We start from the raw sequence: 12,419 nt of genomic DNA on the forward strand, positions 1-12,419 counted from the left end.
GCCAAAACAATATCCCCCTCCCGAAACCTTCGATTCGGCGGGGAATAAAAAGGTTCATCAACTAGTCATGACCTACTTGCATATCAAGTACTTTCTAATTTAGTTCCTTGGTGCAAGCGTTTTTTAGAGATTCAAAAGGAAACCAATTTTTTACCATCAACTAATCATGACCAACAGTTACTGAAATAGTAAGTATGAAATCCTGGGTGCAAGACTTACTGAAGTTATTGGGTAGAAACCATTTTTTCACCTCAAGGTCACTCCGACCTCAAAATCAATAGGGGTCTTCTACTAGTCATGATTATCTGGCATACCAAGTATCAAGGTCACCGCGACCTTAACTTTCCACTAACTTATCAATAGAGGTCATATGCTGATTATGACTAACTTGCATACCAAGTAAGAAGTTCATTCAGTAACAGAGCGGAAACAGTTTTTTCACCTCAAGGTCACCACTGCCTTGACTTTTGACCTTCTGATCTCAAATTCCAAAGGAGTCATCTACTGGTCATGACCAACCTGCAGACCAAGTTTGAAGTTTCTGGCTCTTTGCATTTCTTTTTTTTTTCAAATTATTGAACGGTAACTTATTTAAGTGCGACGTATGGAATGACTGACCGACAGATAGGGCAAATACAATGTGTCTCCTCCATTCATTGTTGGCGACAAAACTATCAACATTGACAAAAGAAGTTGGCAACATTTGAATGTTTATTGTTATCGCTTTGAAAATGTATTGGGTTAGTGGAAGAGACATTTTTGCTGGCACATATTTGCCATTGGATAGTTAGTTGGACTATGAGAAGCTATTAAGAAGCATTTCAATCATATTTTTATTTTGTTCTTCCTACCTTCCTAAACACATGAACACACAAAAGCGTAAAGGTTATTTAACATTTATGAGATAATAGCAGAAACATTTTCACTTTGAATAAAGTAGTAAATTACAAATAAAATGTTTGATAGTTTATTTTGTACAATAAATACAATGGTCAGTGAAAGATGAGTTGATACAGGCTGTGAAACACTAGTGGCAGGATGACAACAGGCACATATAGCAATAGTCTCAGGTAACTACAGGCTACTCTCAAACCGTACCTAGTATAATTAACATCCAACAATGGTTTGATGCAACATCATTTCTTAACATAAGAAACCATTCACATCTGTCTTCTGCCACATGATTGTTAATTGCAGTACCAGCCATTATCTGTTCTAGAGTGACCGTCAAGGAATTACTGTTTGTACGTGTATTGATATAAAATACTGAGATTAAAATATAGGACTGTGATGATTTGTATCTTTAAAGCAAGATGACAATAAATATCGATAAAGGAAATGATATAATAAAGTTATAGGTTAAAGCAATGATGATTTGTTTACTTCCTCACCCTATCACCTATAGAGCAATGAAAAATGGATATTTCTAATCTTGGAAATTTCATTGACACACTTGTGATCTGCTGTATTTCTTACACTTTTTTAAACAACTGTTTCAGCTGCGCTTGTTTCATTTAATAATTTGAGCACATCATGAAATGTTTCACCTTCAAAAGTTAAAAATAATGTCGTTACTAACTTGCCCAATATTGAGTATTGTTATAATGGAAATGGTTGCATGGTCTTGATGATTAACTATCCTGTTTGAATCTTATATTTTCATAAATTATGTTGTTTTATACTGATAAAGATATTAACCTTCATTTATACCTCAAACATTTTATATTAACTGTAAATAACTTAATTCTAAAATTTATGATCCATAGCTATTTTCTAAGATGCAGAATATCAAAGTTAGCATCACAGAATTGAAGTAAAGAATATAGTATTCAAATACCGTACTATATCATATGATATAAATGTTTCAACTGCAAGCAAGTATCTTAACTGTGAAAGCACATCTACCCTCGTCTAAACAGCGAATCTTCTAAAATACAGCTTTTTAAGGCAAATGCTACTCTTTATAGTATTTTGATGTTTTTCAACTCACCTACGTTTTAAACTGTACTGTAATATTTTCTTCCTATCTTGTGTTGAAATCATACAATATAAGACATAGACATTTACAATTTAAATTTGACTTCATTTTACCATCCTCATTGCAAGCACACCAAAACTCACAAAACAATTCTTGATTGAAACATTATCTAGAGTTATCGATTCCATGAATCATTTTTGAACATAAGCTCTCTGACAGACCCATGCATCTCAGCTTTAATAAACTTTGTATTTTCAACACCAGCCTTTCTGGATTTGTAAGTATAAAAAACACAAGGACAATTTAAAACCGTCTCTAAGATCACAGCCGGGATCATTGATGGGCGCACTGCACCCTCTGTCCGCCAGGCATTTCATCATCACTGTCGTCCTCGTGATATGCCTCCCCACGACGCCCAGCCTCGTTAGAACGTGTCGAGTCAAAGTCCATCAAGTTCACTTCCTCCACATGCTCCCCTTCTGGCATCGAAAAGGCCGGCCGAGCTGGTAACAGCTTCTCCAGTTTCTGTACAGAATAGTTGAGAATACAGTTAAGATGTCAGAAACAGGTACATGTACGGTTAGTATGAAGTTGTGCTTTTGGCTTTTATTTCTTGCAACATTTTAAGTCCCTTATAACAGAATTAAGCTAAGATCACTATTTTTGTTTTGTATAATTTGTGTTATTAATGTTTTGTTTTTTTACTTTAAAAGAAAACTATCTTTATGATAATCACAATTTTAAAAATTGACTTCAGTTAGGAAATAACGCTTTATGAATACCAACCGAGATATAAATTCTAGAACAGTAAAATAGCGAATAGGGAAACAATTCAATGACTGAATATAAGTTTGATATACCTTGTTGATAAGCCTTGTGAAATGTTTACTCTACAAAACACTCAATTCTTTATCAATTTGAGGGAATTGAAATAGTAGAATAAATGCATGCTTAAATGAAAGGTCAGTTTTTGAAACGCACTTAATCTAACAAAATGTTGAATAGCAGTAAAAAGATTAACATACAAAATGTAATAACTAACCTTCAGCTGTGATTCACTTGCAAAGTTTTTCTCTGGGAACTCCACCTCAAACTTGATGACCATGTCCCCTTTCTCGAATGGGTTTCTGTAATGTGGAAATCCTTCCCCCTTCACAATTTTCACTGCACCTGGAAAGCACAATACAGAAGTGATTTTACTGGTTACAATGTCTGAATATTGTCCAATCTACAATTACTTAACATATTTGCTTTCATCGCAAAGTATTTGTCATTAGTTTCTTCTGTTTTTTAGTCATTATTACCCTACGATATAACATGATTAGTAGAACATTTACAAGTACATTTAGATGGTTCAATGAGTTAAAACTAATGAGTTCTTAGTGATATTATAATGTACTAATGAGTTCTTAGTGATATTATAATGTAAGTTAATATAAAGCATTTGCCTAGTAGACTAGAGAAGCAAGAGCCATAAGAGTTCTTGGCACAGACTGGTACTGATTTTCAAAAAATAATTCCCCAGTAAGTACAGTTCTTACTCAAATACACATGTACATAGAATAAACCAGTCTAGAAGTTCTGAGGACTTCTGCTTGTCAAAAACTCACTCATGTTAACATAATCTAAAATGATCTAAAGAAAACTTATTATTTCTACATACAACTAAACTGTAACTAAACTGTAAGAATTCAGTAGGTTAATCTCCTAAAATCATAACGTTATGCTTATGAAAATCATACTATTAATATTAATATACAGTATTATATATAGAAGCCGATATTTTTCAGTTTCACTTCTTGCAATTAAATGCCAAAATAGTATTTACTATGTTAACAGTATTAACGTAATGATAAATAATCTGTTATCTACTGTTGCATGTTAACGGAAGAAAACACTTAGTTGAATATACATACCAGGTTCCACAATAACACCAGGTGGATTCTTAAGAACAAGCTCCCGTTCGTCAAGGTGTTGCACTGTGAAATGGAAGCCACAGAGTGCCTCGACCAGGGAGATTTTGTGGGTCATAATGAGTCTGTCGCCATCCCTGGTAAACACTTCATGGTCCTTCTGCTGTAGGACTATCACAACATCACCTGGCTCCTGGTCAGGCTACAATAGAAAAAGTTTATCCTATTATCCTATTGTTTGGGTAAATATTACCATTTCATACAATTCATGACAGTAAATAATACTTCTCTGATGATAGTTTTTAAACCGTATCTTATTTCTTATGCCCAAAAATATTCTCAGCAGCCAATAGCACTAAATCTTGATTATTCGTCCAAAGATTCTTTAGGCTAGTTAACATATTGAGCTGATTTTATTTGGTCAATAGTTATTATTAGAAAATTATTATAAAGGACCAAATTAATAACCAGTTTTATACAATATGTAATCTGGTTTCATGACATATAAATTTCCAATCAAGTGAACCATGTTTGATGTTATAACTGTACATCTGTAGTCTAAATTCCAAACGTAATGATTTTTCATATACTTATCTGATAATCTTTGTCAATTTTTTTTTTTTACCGACATGACTTAACAAATTTAATACAAGCTCTTTTATGCTCATAAAAAAAGTCTACAGTCCACTGTAAGCAATTAACAGACAACGCACAGGTCATAATCAGAATGTTGGACGAGCAAAGATGTTATTTGTCCAAGACATCAAAGCTATCAACTAATAAAACCCTCACCAGTTGGTCTCCCTCTCCACGGAATGGAATCTTCTGTCCGTCCTTCATGCCCTTATCCACGTGAACCTCGAGGATCTTATTCTCGTTGGTCACCTTCTTGCCCTTGCATTGTTTACACTTGTCCTTCTCACTGATTGACTCACCTTCAAATAAACGCACACAATGCATTCAAGACATACATGTACAACTTACATAACAGGTCCATTGGAAGCTTAAAGATCCACTCTTACTCCCAAATCAGATTTATCACAATAAATACAATTCTTTTAATTTACCAAAAAGGATGAATAAATGGTAAAAGCAATGGTTTTTATGAAGGATATGGAGTTCAATTTGAAAGAAAGGTGCAGAAAACAAGGTATTTCTCCCTTGTGAGAAGATGGTAGATCACAGTAAATCTTTTAGCACTCACCAATCATTTAATATATCTGTGGTTTTAGCTATTAAATAGACGGTTAAAAACTTGTTATCAGTAGTTAAAATTTCCATAAAATTGTCACTTTAAATTATCAGTAAATATTCATTTCCACATGACATTCTTTCTCTGAATGCTAAACATCAACATATTTTTTACATGCACTAGTATATCAATTCATTACATTATGTTTATTTGAACAACATGGTTGAAACAAGGCTATCAGAGATTCTGTGACTTTGACCTTGTTGACCAGTAAAATAATACACATAAATTACAAGGTAAAGAGGTTAACACGTCAAAGCAAGAATCACAGAAATGCAGGTCATTTACAATAAATAAAATATGTTATAATGCCACTGATTAAGTATTGTTCTCTATCATGTAGAATACAAACCACCCACCTTCACCATGACACTCGGGACAGACAGACTGCATCTGCTGAACCATGCCAGGACCTAGTTGCCTCATTGTTATCTTCACACCGCGACCGTTACACACCTTACACCGCTGCATTGCACCGGCCTTCCCGCCCGCTCTGGAAATAGACAAGCACACATACACCATACAACGGCCTCTTACAAAAAATTGTCACTCTACATGGTTTCTTTAAATCTGAATGGACATTTTCAGTCACTTCAAAAAACTACACAAATAATATTTTATGCACAGACAATGAATGTCAATGGTACTTTGCATACAATGCCATAATCTTAATTTTATATGTCTACTGCAGACAGATGCATCAGTAATTAACAGTGCTATGAGATTATTTTTTATATTACTTTAAATAAAAGAAATTCACACTATGCAATACAAACTACAATGAAAAACACAACATTACGTCTACACACAACATTATGTCTAAGCAAACAACTTACCCACTACATTTAGTACATATCACTGTTTTACTGAGTTGAAGTTTTGATGTTTTCCCATTATACAAATCTTCTAAGGACACTCTGAAAGTATAGACATATTTTTGGCATTCAAAAATCTTCTCTAGTCTGTAACTAAAATTTATATCAATTGAACAAAAGAAAACCTGTATTCATTCAAAGCATTGAAAGGTTAATCACTGTATGTATGCATCAAATTCATTTATTATATGTCACATATTTCAGGAAAGGTTGAATTAGAATCAACACATGGAATTAATTTCTTTACTAAAATTTAGAATTAATGTAAGTTATTCTAATATTCTATAATGACCAAATATAAAGACTCACTGAAGTAGAATATGTTAATAATTTGTCACTCCACTATTTCAGAAAAAAACAAAAAGCATGGACTTACCGTAGAGGGTGAAATGTGTCCTCTCCCCTTCTCCTGCCCCTGCGAGCCCCTCCCATGCCGCTCATCCCCCCAAACCCAAATGGACCACCTCCCATCCCTCCAAAAAGTCCTCCAAACAGGTCACCAAACATGTCACCTCCAAAACCTACAAATAAAATGTATGTTTTAAAACCTGAAAAAATACTGAATGTAAATAACAGTAATTTGCAGTCACAGCCATCTGAATAAGACTTTTGAATGAAAAAGCCAAAATCCTTAAAATAGTGCTTGCAAGTAAGCTCTGCTCTAGAAAATCCAGAATAAAAGCAAGCCTGGCAAGCACTTTACCATTGCAAGGATTGCAGACTTGTACTTATTTCAATCACTGAAAGTGACAGGACATACCAAGCCTGTTTGGCTGAATGAATACATAAATCTGTGTCATATTTAATGTAAAGGAGTGTCAAACCAATCTTTCATAATGGGGTTTTAACATTAAGACTTAATATAGTGATACCTATGGCAGCAAGGCCATATTATTTATATAAATAACTCAACACTTACGAGTCAACATTAATACATGTTTTTCCATGAGAGGTACTTAATTGACTTTCTCAAGAAGGGAAACTCTCAGGAAACTAGCGTTGTAGAACGATGTTTGCCATCAACTTACCTCCCACCCACCTAGTCTCCTTCAACTCCTACAATCCAAACCAGTTATCTAACCTCCTCCTCCCCCTCCCCCCTCCTTCAACCCCTACAATCCAAACCAGTTATCTAACCTCCTCCTCCTCCACCCTCCTTCAATCCAAAACAGTTATCTCACCTCCTCCCCCCTTCTTTCAACCCCTTCAATCCAAACCAGTTATCTAACCTCCTCCTCCTCCACCCTCCTTCAATCCAAAACAGTTATCTCACCTCCTCCCCCCTCCTTCAACCCCTGCAATCCAAACCAGTTATCTTACCTCCCCTCCTTCAATCCAAACCAGTTTTCTTACCTCCCCTCCTTCAATCCAAACCAGTTATCTTACCTCCCCTCCTTCAATCCAAACCAGTTTTCTTACCTCCTCCCCCTACCCCTCCTTCAACCCCTTCAATCCAAACCAGTTATCTTACCTCCTCCTTCCTCCCCTCCTTCAACCCCTTCAATCCAAACCAGTTATCTTACCTCCTCCTTCCTCCCCTCCTTCAACCCCTACAATCCAAACCAGTTATCTTACCTCCTCCCCCCTCCTTCGACCCCTACAATCCAAACCAGTTATCTTACCTCCTTCCCCCTCCTTTAACCCCTACAATCCAAACCAGTTAGTTATCTTACCTCCTCCTCCTCCTCCCCCCTCCTTCAACCCCTGCAGTCCAAACCGGTCATAAGTCTCCCGCTTCTCAGGGTTGGATAGAACTTCATAGGCAAAACTGATTTCCTTGAACTAAAAATAATATAAACATACATTACACAGACTTCTTACATACTCACATTTGGCAGGGATCACACTCTTGCACCCCCTTGTATCACATTCAACATTAACATTCAACAAGAGCTGTCACAGAGACAGCGCGCTCGACTATTCCGCCGCTTTTCAGTGTAAGGATTGAAAAGTTTTGGCGAAACATGCATGGATCACTGTTAGATTAGATTTCAATGCAATACATGATGTGCGGAGATATTAACATAAATGTGGTTACATGCAAAATTTTAACCAGAATTTTTAAGTGTAATAATAAAGGGCCATTACTTGCAAAACACAGTTATCTAACTTGATTATTCAATTAGGTTGGGTGGTTGAATACCATTGTATAAAGTCTTAATGCAATACATCAAGTAGTTGCTGAGATATTATCCTATGTGTGCTAACATGCAAGACCTTAACCAGAATTTCTAAGTCGCATAATAAAGGGGCAAAAATTATATAATATGAAAGATAAGAGTTATCTTACTTGATTAAATAAGAAGGTTAAATGGTTGGGAGCCTGTGTGTAAAGTTTCAATGCAATACATGATGTATTTGCAGAAGCATCGACTTAAAAGTGGTTACAAACAAAACCTTAACCAAAATTTCTATGTTGAATAAAAAAGGGGCCATTATTTGAATTTAATGCAAACTAGAGTTATCTTACTTGGTTATTTAAGTAGATTGGATGGTTGAGCACCATTTTATAAAGTCTCAATGCAATACCTCAAGTAGTTGCTGAGATATTAACCTATGTGTGCTTGCACGCAAAACCTTAACCAGAATTTCTAAGTCAAATAATAAAGGCCTATTATTTGCATTAAATGCAAAGTAGAGTTATCAAACTTGGTTAATTAAGTAGGTTGGATGGTTGAGTACCATTGTATAAAGTCTCAATGCAATACCTCAAGTAGTTGCTGAGATATTAACCCATGTGTGCTTGCACGCAAAACCTTAACCAAGGGGCGACGCTGACGCCGACGCTTGGGTGAGTAGTATAGCTCTCCTTATTCTTCGAATAGTCGAGCTAAAAATTGGAAAAGAGACATTTTGTTTGATAGTTATTGCAACTGAAATTATCAACATTCATTCATGTAATGATGTAGAAGGTTCACTTACTCTTTCTCCAGATTCTGGATTTTTATCTGGATGAAATTCCTTTGCCAGTTTGTAATATGACTGAAAAAGAAATAAATTTAGAAATTATAAACACCCTTTGAGATATACAGAAAACTTAATGAGAACAACAATATCATTAGTGATTTTCAAAGACCTGTGAGTAAAATGATGTATTTAACAAGAAATGCCTGAGGCTGTTAAGATATACATCATTTTGACGAAACCAGGTTTTCAATAAATGACTGAAGGACTTAATCCTTTGTTGTGAGATTCAGTTTCAAATGATTTTCTATTTTTATTAACAGTGACCTTCACCTTGATCATTGGGGCCCAAAATGCAATCTAATAAAAGTCCTCCATAAACTCTTCCTAATACCAATTTTAGTCACAATATGTCAAACCTAGCTGAAGTTATGGGAAGTTATTCAGTTTCAACCGATTTTTTATTTTTAGTAACAGTGGTATTGACCTTGACCCTAGGGGCCCCAAATACAATCCCATGAACAGTATCATTCCTTAGTATTGGATTAAAAGATGACCGCTTGGCTTATGAATACACAGTCTGCTCACTACACAAATACACAATTAGCTGTCATATGACTTGGACAAGGCACATGGGAAGATAAAAGGGCAGTACGGCATATTTTAAGCAGTCAATGGGGGCATGATGACACCTAGCAGGTACACAATTATCATAAGTATTACGTAATTTGTCTCAATTATGACAGCGTATTAAGGGCTGCCGATCTTTCAAAATGATTTTAATAGTAAAAAGGGAACTAACAGGATAATTGGCGCTAATAGAGCATTTGTGAAAAGGGCACTACTCAAAAAAAAGGGGCAGGGCGGTAAGAAAAGGGGCACGGGCGCTGCGCCATTGAAAAACGGGCTAGCTGGAGCACTGGAATGTGAATACAAACTTAGGTGTGTGGTATGGCATAGTATTTGTATCAGGTGTTACAATAAGTATCACTTTTCCTAAATGTCTCTTCTCCCTGAGTGACTGGAGGGAGAGTTTACTTCTCCCATAAATTTCAGCCTAGTGAGAGCCATAAAAAATCAACCAAAAAACACACACACAGTCATACTTCTATTATTACTGCTCTGAATGTTCTGGAATATGTTCTAGTTTAAAAAAATTATGCTCATGAGACAAATTTCGGACAGATTCAATTGGACTATCATCAACTCAAATGAAAGTACCGTGCATTTGAGTCAATTTTAATTAATGTTTTCCTACATGTTTATATTCGGCCGATGTCGGACGTCTCGAAAATGACCACACGGTAAGATCTCGGAATGAAATCCGGCTGCACACGTGAGTTTGAGATTATCGCATTAACACAGATGAGTGTTGCCAATCCATGGTTTATAGGTCCATGACGTGATCAATCAATCACGCAACACCACAGCCATAATTTTCAATCGCGTTATGAGCACTTTGAAAATTTTGGTCTTCAAACATGATATTTAAGCAAATATCAACATTTGCTGAAGGGTTCCAGCTTTTGGTATTTTTGTTTTAACACTCCTTATGATATGCCACACTATTTTGTAATTAAAAGGGCATTTTACGAACCATGAGCGAGTAACTTTAAGCGAATACATGATATATTTTTTAAGTGAATTTAAAGTTGAGAGTTGTGCCATTAGAGAAAAACATAATGTGTCCGAATTATTAAAACAGTTTTCCCTAAGGATTAACATCCTTTAGTGTGGTTAGAACATGTTCTGGACAGACAAAGCAAAGGGGAAATAAATCAATATTAAAATCAAAACAGTTGAAGAACTTTGTTCATACTATAGTTTAAATACACATTTTAACTGTTTGTTACATTACTGACCAGTTTCTGTTTACACTAGAATAACCTCCTTGTACATTTCGTCACATTTTTATTTTACACGATTTTGGTCAAAATGACCTTATCATTTTCAAGTGTTTTACGTTATAGTGAATGGTTGTTTGATGTTTTATTGATAGATCAACAACAGCAGAAAACAGTTCTGAAAATAAGTGTTAAAAAAAATACTTACTTTCTTGATTTCACCTTCTGAGGCATTTTTTGATACCCCAAGGATGTCATATAACTTTGTGTCAGCCATTGCGATTCACGCCGTTCCAGAAATAACTAAATGACGTCACTGAAGGCTAACGCCCACTATTGTAGTTGAGTGAAGCACATTTAGGTATGTAAGCATAATTCTAAAGTACTATAAAGTACTAATAATTCTTTTCTACCCTTTCTACCCTCAGAAACAACTACATGTCAATAAATCTGCTCGCCAAATGGGGTTGACCCGGTGGCGAGGGTAAAAAGGCCCCGACCTCGGATCCTATATGTCTATAGTGTCATGGTAATTTTCAACTGTATATATACACTAGCGGTTTCGGGGGGGGGGGGGGGGGGGGGCTTACATTGAATCCTGGGTCCGCCCCTGATATAAAGACCATAATAACTGAGTACTAATTTTTGCAAATATCAATAAGTCAATCGTTCAAATAGTCAAATATAATTATGTAAAATATCATAGGCTTCATATACTGCATTAATATAAGTAAATAATTTTATTAAACATGAAGATCCCACAACATATAATCACAGCTGGGATACAGCAGTTATACCAATGTCATTAGAACATATAAACAAACTATGAGTTGTACTGTTTAGAGATTTTTCTTAGATTTTTCTAAACGTTAGTTTCCATATCGGAATGGATGCAAGAAGGTGAATCTTATTCGTTCAATAACTTTCGTGTGGATAAATAACAACGCTATTCTATATATTGCAAGTTAGTTATTGTCCTTGATACAACACTTTTACGCTACCCACTACCCTTGCGATTGAAATGGTAAACTCCCGCATACCGGTTGCGGTTGCAATTATAAAATTAAAGTTTACTGGACTATTTTATTGCCAGGGGATTTAAATTGATCAAATAGATAAATACGTTGTGCAGGCCACGGTTTTAAATCCGTTGGTAAACTAGCTTTCCTTTTCCAAATATTTTGTCTATGTATAAATGGCTGGGCATATGCTTACTAAGGCAAATCTTGTACTTACAGTGCATGCCTTTTTAAAAATATCTTTTTGTAGAACTATATAATTTAACATATAAACCATTTCCTTATGTTAAATGCAACAAGTATGTCAATTATTGTGTACGGTGTTTTTCAAGGAATTGGATATAAATGTGGAATGTACCTATGTCATGTTAATTATTTTCACCGAAACGATTATAAGTATCTTCTATGGTAGATGCCTTTGCTCCCACCTCAGTTAAACAAAAATAAGTAAAAATGTATTTTTTGCTGGAACTCTTTTGTGCTTAGTGAAAATAATTGCGCACGGATATGCGATAATTCGTGGTTGTCATGGATATTCGCGCAGTGATTCAGAGTATGTAAATGGTCTGATCGGCCTTTAAATAGTTCTAAGAAGAGTGAAACATTATTTCTTGAAAGGTGCGTGAAAACTGTT

At 35.3% G+C, this 12,419-nt stretch overlaps 1 protein-coding gene across 1 annotated transcript; it reads right to left on the reverse strand.

The window, feature by feature from the left end:
* Positions 1–765: 765 nt before the first annotated feature.
* Positions 766–11,075, reverse strand: LOC128243913 (dnaJ homolog subfamily A member 2-like). Its single transcript, XM_052961923.1, has 10 exons — positions 10,975–11,075; positions 8,941–9,000; positions 7,692–7,800; positions 6,395–6,539; positions 5,980–6,060; positions 5,503–5,636; positions 4,684–4,826; positions 3,895–4,093; positions 3,021–3,148; positions 766–2,503 (listed from the first exon to the last, which is right to left on the reverse strand). Exons 1-10 carry the CDS (start codon positions 11,041–11,043, stop codon positions 2,312–2,314), a joined length of 1,260 nt encoding a protein of 419 aa, XP_052817883.1. The 5' UTR covers positions 11,044–11,075; the 3' UTR covers positions 766–2,311.
* Positions 11,076–12,419: the final 1,344 nt, after the last annotated feature.

Source organism: Mya arenaria, chromosome 8 (assembly GCF_026914265.1).
Source record: "Mya arenaria isolate MELC-2E11 chromosome 8, ASM2691426v1".
NCBI lineage: Eukaryota > Metazoa > Mollusca > Bivalvia > Myida > Myidae > Mya > Mya arenaria.